Raw genomic sequence first — 24421 nt, forward strand, 5'->3', positions numbered from 1 at the left:
TCAAATGCTTAAATTAATTTTTTCTTTATCTTAATTTTTAATAAAATCACGAATATGTTTATCCTAAATCTGTATATAATGTAACTTTTTTTATTTTATGATAATTAAGTTCTCGTTTGAAGATAAAAAATAGTATAATCAAAAACAAGGGGTTCAATACATAACTCACACGCATATACACTTTCTGCACTGATTTGAAGTATTACTTTTTCTTGGTAAAGATTAAGTTAATACATTTCTAAGTAAATACGTTATAATCCATGTATATTTCTACCTGAGAAGTTTAAAACTTTTAATGAAACTATTTTTGGAGTTATTTTTCCGTCAACTGATCTCTTATTTCATTGCAATAGGCTGCTAATTCAGTATTTGATTCATATTTATTAGTAAAATTCTCCAGCTTTTAATTGTAACACTGATCTACAATACATTCTCAAATTCAAATCAAGATATAATAATAATTTAATAATTTACACTTTTTAGTCCTGGAAGATTAAGATAATTGCTGATGTAGTATTTGATCGAAGTAAATGTCGTATACTATTGTTTCGTCTTCTATATGTAGAAATTTCTTTTACAATCGGTTTCGTAGATTAGAAACAATAAGTAAATTTTATTGCTGGTATTTTCCGTATGTCCAAATCGCTTTTATAATCACTTTTTACAGAAGTAGCTTGTTAGATAGGGATAAGTGTGATTTCCTGCTTACTAACCGATATAGTATAGGTCTCAGCAATGAGCACTGAGGAACACCTGAAAAAGTATCAAAGAAGGTAGTAAATTCTTCCTCGTATTTAATCTGGGAGAACGCGTAACCAATTAACTAGGCATTATTAAACAAAATATGTTTGAGGTACATTTGTTTTTGGTTTATATACCAGACTGGCAACCATATGTTATCGAATACTCGTAATATTTCTAAAAAGGCAGGCGAAAAGAACCTTTTCTCGTCCAAGCAATTGGAAACAACACGATCCTGCGAGTCTGTTCACCCTGAAATCCATATTGGTGGTCAGGGATAACTTATCCCTCCTATAATATAGGCCACAATCTCTGAAGGAATAGTCTTTCAGATTGTTAGTTGGTTTACTGATCTGTACGAGGACACGTCATGCATGCTTGTCTGGCTTAGATATCATCATTATTTGAGACAATTTCCACTCGTCGGGTAACATGTCGTTTGAAGGATACCATTTAACAGTTGAGTCATATAAATTACAGCCTTAGAAGGGAGAATAACGAGAATTTTGTTGGTAACCAAGTTAAGACCAGGGGACATTCTTTGAGTTCCATTCTTTTTCAATCACTTGGTTCGAATAACTGTGCCTAAGTGCACCTTTCATTATTCAGAACTTATACCGCTGGATCATTAATGTCTTTAAATAAAGTCCTTGTTAGTCTGATCAATATATATTTTATTTATATTTCACTTATAACACATTTAGATATATTTTCACATATTTAAATATTATATCATTAATAAATTACCTCACATTGTCAAGTTTAAAATGGTGTAAATGTACAATATTAATGTTTAAAGAGTATTATAAGTAATATATTTATATTTAGTTTAACCATTTAAGTTATATCTTTTGCTAATTGATTTAGACTAACAATATTATTAAAAAGACCAAAATATATAATATAAAACAGCTGTTGAACTCGACCAGAATAACAAATTTATATGCTTTACATAAGTAAGAAGAAAAGAGTTAGATAGTTTATTTACATTATTTTATTTATAGAATAAAGAGGACATGAAACTGAATAGCACTTGTTAAGATGAGAAAGGCTTAATCGGAAGACTTATCGGAATGGAACTGTCTAAGAAGTCCAAATTTCCTCTTCACCAGCGCTGTAGATATTTAGTGGCTGAAAGACCCATATCATATGACTAGCAAAAACGTAGACCTTCTCATTATCACTTCTAGCCTAAGACCCATCTAGTTTCTTCAGTGGAGGGGACTGAGGCAATGGCCGCTGAAGATTTTTCATGCCCTTCCTCGAAGAGTAGTTACCGGTTTTTGAAGGTGAAAGATTACCCAGGTAATTTTTAAATGTCTCCTCCTTGAAAGACTCGTTTTAACCTCCGATCAGCCTTGTTTAAAAATGTCTTATCCTCTGGTCTCCTGTAACATTGCCACCTCCTTCTGAGCCGCCTCTTGTTTGAAATGAGATGCATTCCTTCTCGTGGATAATCCGCTTAACCTAGTCCTTCGTTCTTGTCCCAGGCATTGAGTGCCAATCTGCTTCCTGTAACTCTGAGGTCAGGAAGCAGATCGGATAGTCTATATCAGCCAAACATTTCAACTCACGGCCAGTACATCCTCAATCCAGCTCTTCTAAGATTCCCTATCTGTCCTGTTGTGTAGGATAGAAATTCTCTTCTTTCTATTACCACCGTGCTTATAGTGAATAGGACAGGCGAATGATCAGACGTTGAATAGTAGCTAGCCTTTACAGAAGTGTACGCAGACGATATACCCGATGTTATATAAAAATCCAGTAGGTCTGGAACCCTATTCAGGTGGCTAGTATGTCGGCTGTGATCCGGGGATCACATCGAAATGCATGTTCAAGATGCAATCATTTAAAGATCGACCTCTAGTTGTTATAAGTCGTAAGCTCCAATGAAGATGTTTAGCATTCTGGTCCCATCTGCGATTAAGCATGAGCGCAGTGTTGAAAAGTAGTGGGAGAATAATTCCCTCTAGATCGTATGGCGAAAAGTTCAGTAGACTGCTGATTCACGAAAGACCCGGGCCAGTCTAAAATTTCAATCAAGGTTGCTTGGTTATGATCACTACTGAGATTTGGCAATTGTTGCCGTCTTATTGTATTCTTTATAAGCAGCACAGTGCCTCCATAATCCCTACCGTCCGGATGGTTAGTCGTATAAACTGAGCAACCCCTAACACGAAGAAAGTTCCGGTCAGTGAAGCGAGTGATCATAGAGGAGGACAACGTCTTAACGATTCTGTAAAGTTGTACGTATTTAATTCTTGTCTGCAGAGACAAGACCACTGATGTTCCAGGTAGCTATTCTAAAAAAACTTAGCCATTAACAAAGTTTGGCTATCATCTTGCTGAGTAAGACTCCTCTTTGCTGAACTACAAACTCTGTTGGAAGTCAGTTTCTGAAATCTCTCCTCGGGATCTTCACAGCCACGGCATAAAATCCGAGATTGTTATTCGATAGGTCCATGGATCTCTAGACCCCTCTCGGCTTAAAGAAGGACAGTTGGCTTTGCCTTTATTAAATGAATTCGACTTTTTATCCCTAAGCTCTTGTAGACTAGCACTTCCTGTCATCGTTTCCTTTCCAGGATTTCTTTATAGATTCCAAAACCTCTGTAATTTGATGGATGGTCTGAGCGAGAACATGCGCAAACAGCAAAAGAGTTACGATTCTTTCTAGGATAGTCCGTAATCGTGTGTCCCTCTGCACATTTAACACTCAAGAGAGTTAGCTCGCAGTTATTATCCGTATTGTTGACATCTCATGTAGTGGACCAGACCTGTAGCTCTTCTGGGTGTCTCGAATGTGACGCTCCAGTTCGCGATTTCTGTTATTTTGAATATCTCCTCTTATTCTCAATTGGTTCAAGGTTTAAGATGAATATAGACAATGATTCTTTTGTCATAAAATGACAAAATTGGTTTATAATATTTTGCACGTTGTGACTTTTTCTTCAGTTTCACTTTTGATTATATCAGTCCGGACTGAATAATGTAGGTTCTTCAGAACCACCCGTAAGGTCCTTCCTTGTGAAAGTAAGCCTGATTAGCTTGTATTCACGAACGAATCTATTATTTTTTTTGTAGATTTCTATGCTTTTCGACACTACACGTAATTGTTTACCACCGGCAGTTTTAACATATAGTCGGTTTTGGACACGATCGACTCTGTTATTTCATATAGACGCATCACATCCGTGATTCCATAAAGGATAATCGTAGGTTGTTTGATGGCCTCTTTGTCGTACGTTGATTTCCTCCATCAATAGTTCCTCATACCTGTTCGACAGATTTAAATAATTTGTGACGTCACTGATAGTCTGTGCCGTCCTCGGTTTACGCAGTACTGGAACGGTTTCTTATGATAGTGACCCTGATTGAGAATCTAGGTCCTCAGTGGTAACTTCACTGTCCGAGACATTCAGGTCGCTCACAAGTTGGTCTCGAATGAGGTTCCAACGAGATAGGTTTCTAGGATCAACATGATCAGAGTTTATTAAATCTCGAAAAAACACAATTTTTTTTATATACCATTATCACAAGTAACAGCTGATATATATTAAAAAATAAACCCTTTTTTCATCGTTCCAGTTACGAACGGTATGTATTCAATAGTATAAAGTTGGTGTGCGTGCGCGCGCGCGCGTGTGTTTGTAAAAATATATATTTTATATAATTGTGTATATATATATATATATATATATATATATATATATTGTTTATATACCGCATAAAATCACTTAAACAACTTTTAACATTATAGATTAAAGAAGTTTGGTTTATTATTATGTAACTCTTCCTTCAAATTAATATCAAAGCTTCAGTAAACTTAAACAAGTTAGGCAAGTTCTTAAATTAAATTTATAAAGCTAAAATTCTTTTTATTTTTCTTCAGAAGTGGTTATTAACACTGGCTTATATAATAATTTATGTTTTGATATTTGTTTCATCTTACTTCTTCCATATTAGTAGGTTACATAAGCAGTTAGCTTCAGTTAAATTTTGCTTATAGACATTTATGTGGGTGCACGCGCACACACTCACAGACACACAGGTGTGGGAGCATGCGGTAAAACTGCAAACCCGTAATTTGCAGTTAGTTACCTTCTTGCCTCCGTTAGTGTGACATATTTTTATGGGACTTTTATGTTTTAAAGTTTACCAAATTACATATACGAAATGGTACGGTTATTTTTTTTAATAAAAAAGCCCAAATGATCTTTTTTCTTTCATTCTGAAAGCTTGTAATAGAATCACCTAAGCATTTGTTTAGAAAAGTATGTAATACTTTTAAGTTAATAAATAAAATCACTGAAATTCTGTTTATTTTCAAAGTAAAAAGAAAATAATAAAAAATCAGTTATGTATTGTTATTGAGTATTCAGAAGTAGTGAAATATAGTTTTAAATATATTTTGTCGTGAGTTCTTCGAACAAACCTCACTTATTTATTGTAATAGTTGCAAGGATATCAAAGATAATTTTCTTTCAAATATTTTTCAATTTTCAAAGTATTAAAAACTTTTCATAAAAGTAGAATCAGTAGGATTTTTATTAGTAAAAATATAATAGTAATCGATGAAAAATAATAACTTTAATTTTATTCTACACTGGAACTCAACTAGTTTATGAAAAATTATCAACTAATTGACAAGATTTTATTTTTGCTTGCAACCATTTGTTAAGTTTGTTTTAAATTTATCTTTATAGATTTTTTTTAAGAGAACTCTGCACCACATTTTTATATTTCTGCAAGCGGAAAAGCTCCAAAATATAGTGGATAAAAAATACCTTATGATTAAATCATCCTTCACAAAATTCAAAGTAGTATTCGAACATTTTTCTGTGAATGTCACTCCCGGCGCCGTGTAGTGTTCTTTCTCCCCCTTCAGCATATTGCACACTAATCAAACACCAGTCTACATTTTACAAGTTCATTCACAGTATATACGACAACGATGAATAAGAGTCGAATATTTTGCTTCTTTACCTACGCTAATATATTAGTACATATTCACGTTCATTCATTAGGTGTATTGAAGTCAATTGACAAATTTGTTGTTAAACTCATTCCAAGCATTTACAAGTTTCCATATTATGGGCTTACAGAACATTCTAAAATACTGTATTTCATCTAAAAAATACATATTACTAGATTATTTTTTTTATAATTTCTATATTTTTATATGTATAATGTAAATTAGACTCAAAGTTTATCAATTTTTTTTCGATGTATATATATAATTTCGGGATATATTTAATCAAATCTCGATATATTTAATAAAGTAATAAGCCAGTACTTTCTTTATAAAGTGGTTTTTATTTCATGGAAATCAGTTGTAACATTATCGTAATATTTGGGATCGCACGAAACACATTTTCTACATCTAAATGGGTAGGTACTGAATCCTCTTTTTATGAAATATTTTTTTTTTTTAATTTTTATGAAAGTGCGAGCAAATAAAATATTGTTTAGCTTTTTAAATTCTAAAGTAACATTAACCCTTAACTGGCATGGTGGGGTATTTTTGACCGCAGACAATGTTTTTCCATTTATATTTTTTAGGTTAGTAAGCCAGGAAACTGACTCTCCAGGTATTCCTTTTAGTTTGGTAGTCTGGGTTAGATGGTGATAAATCAGATGCACGCTGCATCTTGCTATCGAATCGAATTATAGACGTCTGGAATCACTGTAGACCTTGAAAAAAGGTAATAGGTAACTAGCATGGCGGAAATACATTTCTCATTCTCACGAGTGCCAAAGATTGCACTTGCTTGTAAAAATACAGAAAATTTAAACTGTTAATATGTCAACATTTTGCCTTAAAACAGTCCCTTGCTTGATTCTAAAAAAGAATTAGATATATAATAATATGTCAATTCACATACTAAAATGAAAGCTACAGTATATATATATATATATATATATATAAAATGGGATAAATGTATAAATATATATACATATACAGGGTCATTCACGGGAACCGGATGTTTTTAAAATAATCATTAAAAATTGAATATTTACTTTAACAAAGTTATATTGGTACTGAAACACTTGTTAAATCAAAGCATTTGTTACTTACTCATGAACGAAAAATTATGTCCGGCAAGTGATGTCCATTTTGGGCAATACATTGTTGTATCCTTTCACGGTAACTGGCCTCAATTCTTTGCAGCATGTCTATATCAATCCGGGTGACGTGATGACGAATTGCGATCTTTAGGTCCTCCAATGTACGCGATTTATTGCCGTACACACGCGATTTCAGAAACCCCCACAGAAAAAAATCACAACTACTCAAGTCGGGGGACCGAGGGAGCCAAGGAATGTCGGCGAATCTGGAAACGATCCGTCCCGGAAACAAGTTATGGAGAACAGCCATCGTTGCCCTCGCTGTGTGCGCTGTAGCTCCATCCTGCTGGAATAACACATTTTGAAAATCGATTCCCCGGTTTCGTAACTCAGGGATGAAAAACGTATTCAACATCGCAATGTAACGATCGGCTGTTACAGTTACGGCAGCGTTATTTTCTTCAAAAAAATACGGTCCAATAACATCGACCTTTCCTATTGCACACCTTTGGCTATGAAGTGGTCTCTCGTGAAGCTGATGTGGGTTTCTTTCTGCCCAATACCGGCAATTCTGTTTGTTGACGAAGCCATTCAGATGAAAATGGGCTTAGTCACTCATTAACAATAACAAATTTTCATTTTCTTTAAAAACGGTAAGCATTTGTCGACAAAATTGTAATCGCTGCGTGAAATCTTGCTCGTTTAACTGCTGCACGACGGCTATCTTGTAAGGATGGAAATGCAGGTCTGTATGCAGAATTCGTCTTGCCGTACTTGTACTTGTGCTCATTTGAAGCGCTGTTGAATGCCTCTGAATAGAGCGGCGTGGGCTTCTGTCAATGGCTTCCCTTACTCGTTCGATGTTCTCCGGAGTGCTAGCAGTTCGTCGGGGACCCGGTGGTTTTTTCTTCAATATTGAACCGCTTGTTCGAAGGTTGTTTACCCATCGGAATATTGTGTTACGAGAAGGGACACTTGCATTACGATGGATATTAAACTGACGGCGGAAATCTCGCTGAACAGCAGTTACGAATTCGTCATTTCGCACAAAACTGTCATACGCGTACAGGCGTTGGTCTAGCGTCCACGGCTCCATCTCAGCGACTAAAATGTAAATGCTATGAACAAAGGAAACGTCAGACACCAGCCATGTGCCCCTCCCACCACGAACGCCCGAGTACAACCCACTTCAAAAACATCCTGTTCCCGTGAATGACTCTGTATATAAATAAATACTGAATCATAAATGGATGTGGATTGGTTAACAAATAGTTATGTTTTGCTTATCGGGTAAAATAACGGTGATGATAATTCTGTCTCATGTTTGGTCAAAATAATTGTTGTGTGCTAGTTCTAAGATTTGTTTCCAGTAAAAGATAAAGTTTTAGGACTGTTTACGAGTGTTAAAAACAGTAAGAGACAGTATGAATTTTATCAGTCAAAATTTGATTTATTGCAATTGATAAGTATTACTCTCACCTTATGATTGGTTAAAAAAAGGAATATAATTGGTTGGAATCTAGTCAGTGATAATTAATAATTACCTTTTGCAATTTTGATTAGAGGAATGCAGTGCCTTTTTGATTCGCCAATCGTATTCGTACGCGTGATTGGTTAAAAGTTAACGATATTTTGACTAGTTAGTTATTTTTTTTTTACGAACGTTAGGCGACTTATGAAGGGCCAAACGTTAAAAATATTTTCATCAAATTACACTGTTATTAAAAACTAATGAATGATTTTATGATAATCTTTTAGATATTCTTATGTTAGTCTCCGATATTATAAAATTTAATACAAAAATTATTTACTTGGAAATTTTATAAAGCTTGAATATTTACTGTGGAATTTTACACAAATATATTTCAAATTATAACTTCGAATGTACTGTTAACTCGTTCTCACGTTTGTTTTGAATTTAAAAAACATAAAATTTGCATTATGATTTGTGGTTTTATCGGGTTAATAAAGAGTTAATAAAATTTATCGGGTAGTGTTTGTTTATAAAAATGTATATGTGTATTAAATATAAAATTAAACATTATTCTGCATTATTATATAATAATAACATTAATTTATATGCTTGTCTATAAATACATACAGAGTGGTGGCTAAAATCTTGTGCCATGTGACAAAGTCTTCAAAAAAATTCAACACTATATACTCTTTAATATCATTAATCATTCAATAATTATTATTTATGGTCTAAAAACATACAGTAGAACATCATCAAAAAATGAATGATATATTTCATCAATATTCTCTTATTACAAATAAGAGAAATTCCAAATGTAAAAATGCAAATAAAGAGAATATTCAATGCAATAAACATAGAAATTAATATTTAATATAAATTTTTTTTTCTGAAAAAGTATACATTTATAATACTGAAACCATTAAAATTTACATACCAAAGTTACTTTTAAATTCCTATGAGTCACTACAAAAATTAAAACTGATATTTAGTAGTGGTGTGAATACACGTATATCTAAACTAATACATGTATTAAAATTTCATGTAATGGAAAAATGTATAAAGAGTTTTAAGGTAAGTTTTAAAAAGTTTCGAAATATTTTATGGTAAGCTTACTTACAAAATATTTTTGGTTCATAATTCATCTGTTACCGACTAACTTGCAATTAAGAATATGTACCTCACTCTTATGTGAACTGCATAAAAATTGTGCTGTGTGTACTGATCACTCGGTCAAAATGTTTTTACGCCTGAATGCAAAGTTTGCAGAGTCAATTTCCTAACTTTCGAGATTCTGTATGAAAAACTATATTTTCCGTAGTAACCTTTTGTTAAATGTGCAACTTTTACTTTTTTGTGACATCGCCAAGTGTAGCGATAAACTTCGCTTTCATGTATATGATCGATAGTAAACACCGCTATATGAGGGTACGTTTTTTCGACTAGTAAATCAAATTCATGAATTTGTAAATTTAAATCACAATTCCGGGAAGTACATTTCCCATTTTATCGACTGCCAAAATATTGTCGTTGCTTAAAAAATAAATAAAATTTAAACTAGTAATAACTTAATATTTTGCCTTAAAATAGTCATTTTGTTTGTATCTGAAAAAGAACTAGATCTATAGTAACATGGTAATAAACATATTAAAATAAAAGCTTAAAGAATATGTATAAAATTGCATGCATATAGATAAAAAATACTGAATCATAAACCGATATGGATTAAATGGTTAATAAATAGTTTTGTTTTGCTTATCGGAATAAATAACGATGATGACAAATCTGTCTCGTGTTTATTCAGAATAATTGTGTGTGTGTTTCTCAGATTTTTTCTGAAAAAAGATAATGTGCTGGGATTTTTTACGAGTAGTTAAGTCATTAAAAGACAGGATGGATTTTATCAGTCAAAATAGAGGATTAGAAACTTACTTGGGTCATATTTATTTGATTTTACGCCTGTTTGTTATGAAAGACCAAACATTAAGTATATGTTTATCCAATTGCACCTATTATTACAAATTGACGAATGCTCGTATCTTAGTTTTTTACATTAGTTTCGCCATTGTAAAATTTGGTACAAAACTTATTTACTATATACGCATTTATTTTTACGATTACCCGTTAAAATATTTTTGCATTTGAATGATAAATGATAAAAAAAAATAGTAGTATACTACTTTTGCGAGTGAGGGAAAGCCGGGAGTCATAAAAACCCAACCATTCCAGATGTGAGACTTTTTTTCATCATGTTAGCTAAAAACAAATAAATTACAATTTATTGCATATTCGCTTAACGTGTTTAATAAACTACATCAAATTTGTTATTTTATCCTGTATTGATTTTGCTTATTTATCTTTAGGTAAATAATTTACCATTATTTCTTTATTTTATATTTATTAAATAGTTTGACGCATGTTACTTTTTATCTGTTAATTTTTTTCCATAATAACGGTGTTCTGATAAACATTTCTCTATCATTTTTCTTTCAATATCTTTGTTAAATGAATAATAAATTCGGTAGTTTTAGTAACTAATCTTGTAGAGAATTCGATTCTGAGAAAATTAATTTAAATACAGGCGATAAAAAAAAAGTAAATACAGACTTTTCAAAATCGGTTTTTATCGAAGCAAAACAGACAAAAATAGAAAAAATTAATTTGGGTCTCAAAACAAAGCGTTTCCAAACCTATATTTATATGTACGTTTTTCATTATTTTCATCAGTAAAACATGTCCTGAAAATTTCTCAGTTTCTTTGACGGACACACTACATATATATATATATATATATATATATATATATATATGTAGAATTAATTTTTGTATTTTTTATTTGGTTTGAGTATTTTATTATTTCTTTTTGTTTAATAATTAAATTTTGCAAAAGTCTGGAATATTTGATTTTCAAATCTTAGTAATCTTAAATATATAGTTCGTAAAGCTTGATCTTAAAACTCTAATATTAGTGTGTTTTTGTGTGTGTGTGTCAATGAATTTTCTTTACGTTTTAGGTATGAGGAATACGAAAATAGCTACATATGTATAAAAGTTTGTGGCTCAAAAATCTTTAAAACTAGTGTAATGGATCAGATTCACTGAAATTTTGATATACTGTAGTTGTTTATCTGAAGTTGTACATGTAAAGATTTAATGAAGATTGGTTGAGTTTTTCTTGAGTTACGCTCAGTTTAAGGTTGACAACAGACTGCATCACATCAATTTGAGTCTATGTTGACTCTTCAGCGGTGAATTTTTCATACTCGTTCATGCAGCGAATAACAGGGTTGAGTTGAAACTTGATGCTTGTGTTTAGGATTTTACTCGTTAACTAAAAAGATTGTACTATGAAAATCAGTGCGTTTCTGACTACGAAATAATGAGGGCGTCAGAAATGAAAAGTCGATCTTCTTCTGCAGAACTGGACAATAAATCTTTTGAATTTAATTTTTCTCCAATATAGAATCCTGAAATTTTATATATTTTTCAGAAGAGTTCAGTTGTCCATTGTTGCTTATTTTTAATTATCGGGTCGTAGCTAGTTGCGTCTCTTGTTTCTTTGGTTAGATACAAGTATATTTTTGCATCCCTGATTTTCCAGGCCGCAAGTTATATACTGATAATTAGAATTTAAAACAGAATATTGGACGGAATGCAGTATCCAGGAGCAGATAGGGTAAAAATCAGTCTGTATTAAAGTTGACAACATATCTCACGATTAGAGAATTATTAATTTTTTGCGACACTTTTTTTTATATATATATATATATATATATATATATATATATATATATATATATATATATAATGTTTTCATCTATTTTACTGATTCATTACAATTTAGTTGATTTAAATATATATGAAACATTTCATATATGAAGTATTTTAAATATATACATTACAAAATAATTCATTATATTTAGGAATATAGTTTAACGTTTATTACATTATTAGGATTTAGTTTACGTTAAATTAAACTAATTTTTCATTAAAAACATAAATTTAATGACCAATAATTTTCAATAACTTTATAACTGTTGTATAGTAAAATTTTATTAAAGGTTTAATTTCGCTACTCTTGAATGTATTGTTTTGCAGTAATACGTTTTTTTTAACGAAAACAGAAGTGATTCTAAAATCAGTACACATGGATCGAAAGGAATTAATATACTCTTGAACAAACTAACAAAATAAAAAAATAAAACAAATTATCGTAGTTTTACACATTAATAATATAAAAAATATTTCTCTGCTTGCTATTAATATCTGAATACAGCTTTATTAAATGGTGACGGATGCACGTGTAGTTCAGCCTATGTATAGCAATTGGAAGAAAAATTTCTTTACCATTCATGAAAATCATTTTGATAGCAATGATCTGTGGATGTAAAGAAAAGTGAAGGTAGCAAAGTGTCATTATTTTAATTTACATAAAATAAATGTAATTTGTCATTTTAAAATATAACTCAATGAATTTAATTTATATGAAACAAAGACGACGGGATTTGATTTAAGTTATAACGTATGAATTACTTGGATGAAGAGATTTGATTTTCTTTTAGGAGGTAACTGAATAAGAACAGATTTATGATTTGGAATTTCAAAGTTCTGAATTCAATACATATACTGGGATAAGTTATACATGTACAATGTACAGATGTATACAATACATACATTATACAATAACATTTTATAAAATAGAATGAAAATCGACCCTTTCTACTTTTCTACTGAAGTGTATTTCCCTTATGCGTTGACAGATTACATGAGACTTTATTTCTAATGAAATAGAAAATTTTATATTTTAAAAATGTAAATATAAGAAAATAATAATAAATTTAAATATCAAAATATTTAAAAAAATTACTAGCTTATGTAAAAATAAAATATGCTTTTTTATTCTGTCAGCAAAGTAAATAGCTTGTGATTAAAAATAGATCGAATCGTAAATAATAATAAAAGTACGTGATAAATCACTTATTATTTTTTCAACATTTTTAATCTCTTATTCATAAAAGACCAAAGGACTTTTTAAAATTCATTTTGTTTGCTTTTTATCAGTAAATAACACTTAACAATTTATTGGGTATTTTATTAAAAAAATCATTTATTTAAAAAACAAAAGATAAATTTTTAGGATAAGTGACAAAAAATATGAGTAGTTGGTTTAGCAGATCAGCTTCTCCATTCAGTTGGTACTGAGTTCGATTCCTACAAGAGATAGAGGAGCTTTTATTTTGTACTTGTCCATTAAAAAAGTAAATTAAAAAAAAAGGTTATTGCTACCATCCGCCACAGAGATCCCTTAACATTATTTAAAATGTAATTCTTTTATTTATTGGCAGGTTACAATGTAGAGACCCACCGGCTTGGTCTAGTCGTGAACGCGTCTTCCCAAATCGGCTGATTTGGAAATCGAGAGTTCCAGCGTTCAAGTCCTAGTAAAGCCAGTTCTTTTTAGACGGATTTGAATACTAGATCGTGGATACCGGTGTTCTTTGGTGGTTGGGTTTAAATTAATCACACATCTCAGGAATGGTCGAACTGAGAATGTACAAAAGAACTACACTTCATTTACCCTCATACATATCATCCTCATTCATCCTCTGAAGTATTATCTGAACGGTAGTTACTGGAGGCTAAACAAGAAAAAGAGAGAGGTCACAATTTAGAAATCTTTTTTTGTTTTTTTATTTAATCTGAATAAAACAAAATTTATGTCGATGTCAAATTCTACGTGGACTGCCAAACCGAATGGGAGGATTCTATAATGAAAAGTAATACTTAGCTTCTTTATATTTACCCTGCTTTAGCAATATTTTATTTTTGTTATTTAAATACTACACATTATTATTACTAGTTAAAAAACGGATAAATCTTTTTTTTCATTGCTTCTACGTCCGTTATTTTTTTGCTTATATTTTTGTTTTAGTTATTTGCTTTATTATTTTGCGTTTGTGCTTTAGTGCTTTATATTTCTTACTGTTTCCTATATAAATACAAATAGTGATTGTTTAACAATAATCAAAGTATTTATTTATTTTAATTTAGTTCTAGAATTTTTTATTCTCTTGCATTTTCAATTAGTTATTTTATCCTTAACGAAACTCATTCATTTTTTTGATTCTTGTAAAACTGTTTTAAGATATTTAACTTCAGCAACACCAATAAACACCTCTGAATCTAATTATATTAGATATCGATCCATACATTATTGGATGATTCAGAAAACGTAAAGAATATTCTACGTTCATATTTTAAAATACTTTATTAATTTTTATTTTCATAAACTAATCTTTGTAATAAAAATAATTTAATTGATTTATACAACACAATAAATAGCAATAAATTTTCATGTAAAAATAAGATTGTAAACTTTAAAACGAGTTTTAAATTTTAACGGGTAAATATAATAAACTATTTTAATCCAATGTTTATTTTGTGTTCTTAATTTATTTCGATATACTTATTTTAAACGATGCTTATTAAATGGGAATACTGGATATTTTTATTAAATGAAAAATAAAAAATTTATGCGTTTCATTTCTTAACATCATTATTATATTAATAAATATAGTAATAACATTTGTTTACTAATTTTGTAACGAAATTACTATATTTATTACCACTCAGAAAAATTCTATTACGTTTCATTGTTTGCCGCTATTTATATTAGAACTTTAACCTTACATTTCCATTAACAGGCGATACTCTTTTTAAATTTAAGCGTCAGGAAAATTCTTTATAATTCATGAATAACTGATTCGTTAAAAGATGGTATGAATAAATAATAAATGAATTTATAGTACATTAACGGAAATACAGTTTCATATTTGTGATGTAACTTTTATTATATTTGCAAGAAAACCATTTAATAAATAAATAACATGCCATATAAATTTCATTATTTGTCAAATTTCACAAACCACTCTTTTGTTTCATTATTATAGTTTATATATATATATTTTTTTTTTTTTTCTTTCTTTCTTTTTTTAATGTTATTGAAATGAAATATGAAGCCAATACTGTAAAAGTACTGTTTTTCAATTTACGATGCTAATATTATTTTAAAAAAATTTATTTTATTTTAATTTACTCAGTAAAAGGGTATAATACTGTAATATATTCACGGTTGTTATACAATCTTATTATACTGTAATGGAGAGAGAAACATCTCTAAATGCAGAAGCCTTATGACAGTAATAGATGTCGAAAACTGTTATTTTTTTTTAATATTCAGTATTCTTTGATATCAGATAGGTGTTTCAAAGACAGAATTAGGTTTTTCGAAAATCTTCAGCAGCCCTACCTCAGCAGACATCAGTTACGCAGATATCCAAGCCTTAGTTTCACGCAAAACTTTCTTCATCTGTATTGCAAGTTGTTCCCTAGTATTTTATAAGTTTCAACTTTTATTTATTATTCTGATTTTATGAATGAAAAGGGTAATGTCAATTATTGGGGAGATTTTATTGTTGCAATCATGATTCTGTCCGTTTTTGGTAGTCTATGCCAGTACAGCACATGGTCTGACTTCAACATCTGCCACTTTTTCTTTTCTTTTTTTCTTTGCTTTATGAATTAATTCACCATAGAAGCAGTTGGAGCTTGTACCCGAGAATATGAAAATGGAATATTGTAGATTATGAAAAATACCATGCCTGACAGAATTCGAATCTGGGATCTCCCGAATGAAAAGCTCAGACGCAACTACTCCACACGTAGATCGGCTATATTTATTATGAATATATGTATATCTAATTACATCGGGTTATATTTAATAAGGCAGTTTTTAATTCCCTAGTCCTGGTGAATTGCAAATTCATTAATTCCAAAAATGGTCTAAAAAGAAAGAAAAACAATTTAATATACTCACCAGGTTTAAATCTTTAGTAATTAATAATTATATTCTCCTTTATAAGCGTACTTTCTCATAGTTATTGGTTCGTGTTATTCTTCTCTGCATACTCACTATATTACTTTCAGTTTCAGGATATAATGCTCATAAAACGATAGGGATGAAGTTTTATCAGTATCATCCGCGTGTAATATAGATTCCTATATTGGGAAAATTTCACCGAAAGCAGTTTTCTTTCCAAGGACTAAAATATTGTTGATCGATTCAGTGTTTATTCACTAAATTATTGTTTGGTATTTGTGTTACAAAGAATTGTGATACTTATATTGAGCTTATATTAAGATTTACTTTTTTTTGTATAATATTAATTTATATACTATCGAAGATTTATAAAACATTTTTAAAATGAAAATTATAATTGTTTTAATTTGTAACAAAATTTTAATTTTGTGTTTCATATATTGTAAGAAAAGGGATTTTACGTGAATGAATATAAATTAATAAAGTATTGAACAGCCCTACGAAAACGGCATATATTTTATATAATCAAAGAAATTAATTCTAGAAATTGGATGTTCATGTCTTTATAAAAATAAAGTAAGGGCTCAACCAAATAATTTGTTTTTTTTTTTATCAATGGCTCATTGTCCCCAGTAAACACTTATGTTGGAATTAAGTGAAATGATAATGTTTGCAATTTTAGTATTATTTATATTTCGGTATAAGTTACAAGATTATTGTACGATAGAACCGGTGATAGCATTCACACAGATTAATCGCTGTTCGTTGCTACTATTTATACGTATGTTTCTTTCATATTGTAATTACAAAAATATTTTCATATTTCATGGTTTTAAAAAGAAAAGAATTATTAGTGTGTAAATTTATATTATATATATTGTACATCTATATAAATAAACAAACGTAATTAAATAATTAATATTAATAATTATTTTCATACTTACAAAAAGTATTTGATGATGTGGTGAAATTTTTTCTGTGAAACATTCTGAATAATTTGTCCAAGTTGAATTTCGTTCATAATTAAAGTACCATGTTCCATCCTCCATACATCTTCTTGTTGCTTTATTCTGTGAAAAAAGGATTCAACATTTACAATTAATTGAATGTTAAGTTTTTCATTAATCTATAATTTTGATTGAGAATTCATATATTTTTCAATAAATTGTGTTTCAATTTTTCTCGACTACAATCCAAATGATATCTAACAAATTTTATTTTCTGAAATTAAATTAGTTGATAAAATTTCTAGTAAAACTATTTTATCTATTTTAAGATGTTTGTTAATTATTGAAATTATGATATTAATTTTTCTTTTGGGGTTTTGGGCATCGACTACTTTGGTCATTAGCCCTTTTTCCCGACAAAAAAAAAAAAAGAAAAAGACCCAAAAACTTTTCACTTTGATATTAAAAACTAAAAACCATTAAATCAGTCTTGATAATCAAAAAGTAATGTAAACTTTGAAAATCTTGATTTTTAAACATGTCAGATTTGTTTATCCCCAAAGCTTTCCATTCGGCCATCCTTTCTTTCATCTTTTATTCAGGCTCCTGACGGGCTCCACCTCTGATGACAGGGTGTCTGAAACTTCGGAAATTGTATCTTTTCCTTCTCGGATACCAGGGATGTTCTGCAGCCGGCGTCAGATGTTACCGACCTAGATGGAGCGGTTAGCATGGTTGCCAAAGAGTCCAAACTTGATGCACTCTCCAGTAATAAATTTGGGGAGGCTGAAGTTCTCGCCCTCTCCGAAAGTGCCTTCTGGGTTTTGGAGGTTTCATAGCTGCAACATGCAGCTATGAACAGTATCTGTATCCAAGGCCTTCTCTATTGTAACTTGCACCGTATGGCATCAAGCTCAGACTTCTGGCCCCTTGCCACACCTTCCTTCGCTTTGTGACTGGTCGAAGGACTAATATTTTCGCTTCTGCAGTCGTCTCTTTGTACTTATTTTCAACATCTATCGGTAGCTGCATCTTGTCAGATTTTAGTGGTTCCTGTCTCTGAGTAGGTTTCATTCTACTATCTATGATTTTTTCAGTCATAGTAACAAGAGCAATCACGGCGCGAGAGCTGAAAGCAACTGCTCCACGTTAACGTTGGACGAACGGGGCAGCAGCTGCTTCTGCGTAAGTCGTTGTCGGTCGAAGTGTTCGACTGCTAACAGTTTTCATCACTTCAGGATAACGTATTTTTCCAGGGTTTTAATCTTCTTAATCACCGTTTCCATTTTGTAAATAGGACAGTTTCTTGAACAGCAGTTGTGGTGCCCTTTGCAGTGAACACAAACTGGAGGATTTTTGCACGGATCGCCTTCATGAGCTTCCGCTCCACACACGTAGATTTCTTGCCTTTCGCATCCGACTGTAGTGTGTCCGAAACGCTGGTACTTGAAAAACATCGCATAGGTTGTGACATGTATGCGCCCGCACATCTAGAAGATTATATGCCAGATCGTAGTTTCTCAGACAGGTTAGGTCTGACCAGAAAAAGAAGACTGGAAAAGTTTTTAATTTATAATTTGCAATGTGTCCTCGTTAAAATACAATTTCTCATTTATCATTAGTTTACTTTTATCTGTACAACATAAATAATATATAAAACATCTCAAGTCCTAATAACGTTTCCTATATTTGCGAAATTGGTTTGTTTCTGTCTAGTTCACCAGGTCAACAAAAGTCAATGTTCTTTGTTTTACCATTTCTCTCTAGATTTAAATAATGCAGGACACAAATAAAATAAAAAATATCATTTATCCTGAAGTTTTTTTTGAATCACTGCAAATAGTATCATTTCTGCTCAACTGTTTCAATTTTGCTCTCGCTTAAAAAAAAAAATCTTTTAGTGTAAGGGAAATTACAGTTGCTGTAAATTTATTGTGTATCAATGAGTAAATTTTTCTATATTAAATATGTTTATCATTCAGTAAGTTTTTGAATAATTAATATGTTTGACTAATAATTAATTTTTTTGGTATAAGAGTGCTATAAAGTCATCTTTTTTTCTTAATTCCTTTATTTACTTACAATCAGCTTCTGTAATGAAGCTATAAATAAGTTGTACGACTGACCATCACGTGAAAGAGGACCAGCCAATGATAATCCTCAAGTAATAAAAAAACAATAGTATAACATAAAAAACAAACAACGGTATAACATTTGATAGTGCTTTTGAATGTCCAGTCAACATTGACGTTAAAACAACAAAATAAGTAACAACTTTAAATAGAACAGTAAACGTAACAGTAACTTTCAAACAGCCAAACCGCCAAACCGTATCATCATAACTGGCCATCAACAACATCAAACACATGGAGCCTTTTTAGTCTTGTAACTTCTTCGATGTTGTCTCACAGATTTAAAGCGAGATGATTAATATTATTATCCACCCTGGACACACCTTGAAATTAGATGTCCAACTTCCTCTTGAACGTATGGAATGCCTACCTCATCGTGGATCTCAGAATTCCACCCGAACCACAGCGCGTGGGTTATGTTCCGTAGAAGTTTTTTCTGAAATCGTTGAATAACCTCCACGTTGCTGTTACTGGTCGTTCACCAGAGTTCAATCCCGTACGTCCATATTGGTTTCAAGAAAGCCTTGTAGAGTACAACCTTGTTGGACAAAGAAAGTTGTGATCTCTTACCCAACAACCAGTACATCTTCCTAAGTTTAATTTCAAGCATCTTAATCTTCTCCCTAACATGATCTCTCCACATGAAACGGCGATCAAGGTAAAAGCCCAGGTACCGTACCGCAATGACTTGAGGTATCCTGACACCGTTTAACCGAACCGCTGGGCAATTTTCCCTCCTCAGCGTGACGTCACGTGGCTGGATTTGGCCGGATTAACTTTTGTCATCCATGTATGCAACCAAACGCTGATGGCATCCATTGCAGATTGCAATTTCTCCGAGGCAGTAGCAGGGGCTATCGTCAGCCGCTAAGATCGCCTTATCATTAGCTTACGACGCAACCGTGACATGGGCTGGAGTAGGCAGGTCAGAAGTGTAGATCAGGAACAGAACCGGCCCCAAAACATAGCCCTGCGGAATCCCCGAGTTGTTATCGAAAAATGCTGACATCTCTTGATTGTAATGAACACGCGAAAAGCGACCATCTAGATAGCTCCGTAGAATTAAAAAGTACGGTTGTAGGCACGATTTCAATTTTAAAAGAAGACCTGCTATCGAAACTTTGCCAAATGCCTGCTCTATGTCCAGAAAGGCCGCCAAACAATACTGTTTCTTTTCCAAATCATCAGTCAAATCTTTTATTGACTGATGAAATAATTTAGCGCAGAAGCTTATAAAAAAAGTTTATACGTGAGAATATGAAAATGACAATTTGTAGCGAATTAAAAATGCCATACCTGATCCAGGACCTCCGTATAAAAGCCGATACGCTACTATTCCGCCACAGAGGGTCGGAAAATTTTGATTAAATAATTATTAATATATGAATTTTCGGTTGGAATCAAAATCATAGGTCTTATATTCAGGTCACGGCCTATTTCATCATTCTAATAAGAAAATAAAAATAAATGTATGAGGTAGATTATTATAATATAAACTATAGATCTAATTTGTTTTTTCGTAATTGCTGAAATTAGAATTGAAAAAATAAGTTATGTAAAAATAGATGATAAAAATAGAAAGAGGAGGTCATTCGTGTACATTTCATTTTAGAATTTATTAGTGAAGGGGGACATGTTTGAAAAAAGACTTAAATTATACTCTCCTCTTGAACATAAAAAAAAAACATACATTCAGATTTATTTTCCACGAGGTGACAGTCTTTACTTAAAAATTACAAAAATAAATAACTTTGCATTTACTTTATTTATTACGAATAATTTTAAATGCGTGTAACATTTTTATTTCTACAAAAATAATAAATTGTTTAGAACTTTCTAGTAAAGAGAAAACAAAAAATGTAATTCGATAAATTACTCATTTTAATTTAAAATAGTTTGTTTATAAAAAATAAAGATATAAAAGATTTATTGGACATTTTTTCTTTTATTTCTAACTGTTTTTGTATTAGTATGAACTCTTTTCTTGCGTGTAGAAACTGAGAATGGTTTTCGTTTTTGGTTAATTTTTATTTAATTTAAAATACAAATATTTTTTTTTACATATAAGTAAAATTATCTTTTTTACAAGGCATTATTTATTAAATTACGAGTAAATGAAAAATTAATTTTACGTAGAAAAAAATGAACCTTTACGAATATGGATTCAAATATATATAAATAATTTAATATAATTTACGTAAACTGTTACTTTTTTATAGGAAATATAAATAAAATCTTATTATTTTTGTTAAAAATTTAATTATGGTATAAGTATAAAACAATTTTTAATTTACTTATCTATATATATAAAAATGTTAAGTTCGCCTGTGTACGGCTTCAAAAACTCAAAATGTTCTGCACCGATTGAGTTCAAATTTTAGCACGATATATAACCCGCATCAAAGATTGTTTTCATCTATTTTTAATAAATCTATCTATCTATTTTTAATTTGTACAGTTTTTTTAGTAAATAGGAGGCTAATAAATCAGATGGAAATGTAAAGAAAGGAAAACTAATCAGATCAATGCAAGATGGCCGCTGTCAAACACAACGACCAATCACAAAGAGCCCGTATGGCCGTTGCCAATGTAAACAAAATCACAACTGATTAAGTAACAAATTTCTTTGAATTATATTTAACAACTAAAACATCTGTATTTTATTAAAAAAAAAGCCACCAAGAAGGATGACTTACGGTAAATAAATTAAAACACCCAACTTTCTTATAGCCCAGAATGATATGAATGGTGGTAATGAATGGATATGAATGATATGAATCCGGTGGTTCCGAGTTGGAATCCCGGTCAGGCATGTCATTTTCATACGCTATAAATCATTCATATTTTCATCTGAAGCAATGCATAACGGTGGTTTCGGAGGTTAGAAAAAACAAAAAAAAACGAATACTTAGTTGTGTGGTTTCAGTGTTACTATTTGTGAATTTTGTTCTTTGCTTTTACATAGCAAAGAACACTAAATGACCAAAACACGATTGTTTGGTCATGTATATGTAAAAAAATAACCTAACAAAGGATTTTTTGGTCATTATGTACAGATATTATTTTTTGTGTATTTGGTTATTTCGACTTTTTTTTGTTTGCATAGTCTTAAGTCTATCTGGGCTATAAGAAAGTTGGGTGTTTTAATTTATTTACTGTAAGTCATCCTTCTTGGTGGCTTTTCTTTTTGTTTTGGTGTTTTTTTTTTTGTTTTTTTTAAATAAAATACAGATGTTTTAGTTGTTAAATAAAATTCAAAGAAATTACTTATCAGAAGTTACTTAATCAGTTGTGATTTTGTTTACATTGGCAACGGTCATACGGGCTCTTTGTGATTGGTCGTTGTGTTTGACAGCGCCCATCTTGCATTGATCTGATTGGTTTTCCTTTGTTTACATTTCCATCTGATTTATTAGCCTCTTATTTATTAAAAAACTGTACAAATTAAAAATAGATGGATAGATTTATTAAAAATAGATGAAAACAATCTTTGATGCGGGTTATATATCGTGCTAAATTTTTTTGTTATCGTGTTTTTTTTTGTAATAAAATGCATCTGTTTTAGCTCTTAAATATAATTCAAAGAAATTTGGTCGTTGTGTTTGACAGCGGCCATCTTGCATTGATCAGATTGGTTTTCCTGTATTTACATTTCCAAATTAAAAATGTACAAATTAAAAATAGATAGATAGTGTTATTAAAAATAAATGAAAACAATCTTTGATGCGGGTTATATATCGTGCTAAAATTTGAACTCAATCGTGCAGATCATTTTGAGCTTTTGAAGCCGTACAGAAACTGCTTCAAAAACTCAAAATTAAAATTTTTATATATATTATTTTTATAATAAAATATATGCTTATTATTACATATATTTTTATTTCGTAAAACTTATGGTGTAATATAAACATAAAAAAATTGTTTCTTCAATTTCCTAAAAGTATATATCTGCATTATTTTTTTTTTTAACCTCTGGATTCTCCATTAGACATTCTTCAGAGGATGAAGATCAATGATTTGTAGTAGGTGTGAAAATGCCATAAATCATTCATCTGCATTATGTTATACATCTTTTATCATTATGGATAGAAGGCTTTTTAATTTATAAACTTGTGTATAAAAGTATGGGCAATAATAAGTAATAAAGAAAAAATATTTTAATATAATCAACACACATAAAAAAAAAAAAAAAAAAATAGTAAAGAAATTAATAACAATTAATGAATTAATGTTTCTTTTTTAAATTTTGGAATAACAAATCAATCTATCTTTTGGGATCTTATTACAATCAGTTGAATTTATAATCCAATTAGTTTAAATAAATGTTAAAGCTATAAAGACATCCCTCATAGCGGCTTTGTTCGCGCTACATGCGTTTAGAACTTAAAAAATTGGAAATATTTTTTTTTATTAATTATGTGTGGGGTTTTTCTCTCAGAGTTATCGCTATTCGCAATTTACCGGATAAAATAAAATGTCTAGATAAAAGTTTTAGTCCCAAAATCAAATTTTTGATTTAGGACATTGAAGTTTCTAGCAGAGGATAGCCCAGGCTTTTCATCATTCCATATTTTGGCTTTGCAATTGGTTACATATTTTAATCATGTTTCCTATGTGATTTTCAAAATAGTTACTCAATTTCAGGGTGATAATCAAAAGCTGATTTGAGACTTAATATATTTCTTAAAGGTTGAACTCGATTTTGAGCCGAGCGTGTACGTTACTCTTCAAGTCTCTGAAAATACTGGTGTAGATTCACGTTAACTATGATCATAAACTCTAATAACTGGAAGTTATTCTTCCTGTTTGTTACCTCGACGTCGGTGTTATGAAAATATTAATACCAAATTAAAAGTCGAATCTATGCCAGTTATGTATATGGCTTACCCTGATGGAAGTTTTTAGTTAAGGATATACAAATCTACAGAATAATACTTAAATCGCATAAGGATGAGTTCTCGCGGTCGCCCCGAAATTAGACAGTGACATTAAATTTAGTAAAACAAAATAACAACTTATAATAATATATAACTTTTTGAGAAGTCGATATCGATATTGAAATTCAGTATTCTTCAAACCATCAACACGTTTTTTGATATGTAAATAATCGTCATTTTTTAATTTTATTATCAAACTAATTTTTTTTTTAACGTATATTATGATAATAATACAAATTGAT

The 24421-nt window shown here is 30.6% G+C and overlaps 1 protein-coding gene across 2 annotated transcripts in view; it reads right to left on the reverse strand.

Moving 5' to 3' along the window:
• Positions 1–24421, reverse strand: part of LOC142322950 (parathyroid hormone/parathyroid hormone-related peptide receptor-like) — a 952038-nt gene that overhangs the window by 200256 nt on the left and 727361 nt on the right. For both annotated transcript variants that reach the window (XM_075362045.1, XM_075362046.1), the window contains exon 5: positions 17108–17233. In XM_075362045.1, coding sequence (XP_075218160.1) covers positions 17108–17233 — 126 coding nt within the window. The remainder of the gene's footprint in view (positions 1–17107; positions 17234–24421) is intronic.

Source organism: Lycorma delicatula, chromosome 4, assembly GCF_047948215.1.
Source record: "Lycorma delicatula isolate Av1 chromosome 4, ASM4794821v1, whole genome shotgun sequence".
Lineage (NCBI taxonomy): Eukaryota > Metazoa > Arthropoda > Insecta > Hemiptera > Fulgoridae > Lycorma > Lycorma delicatula.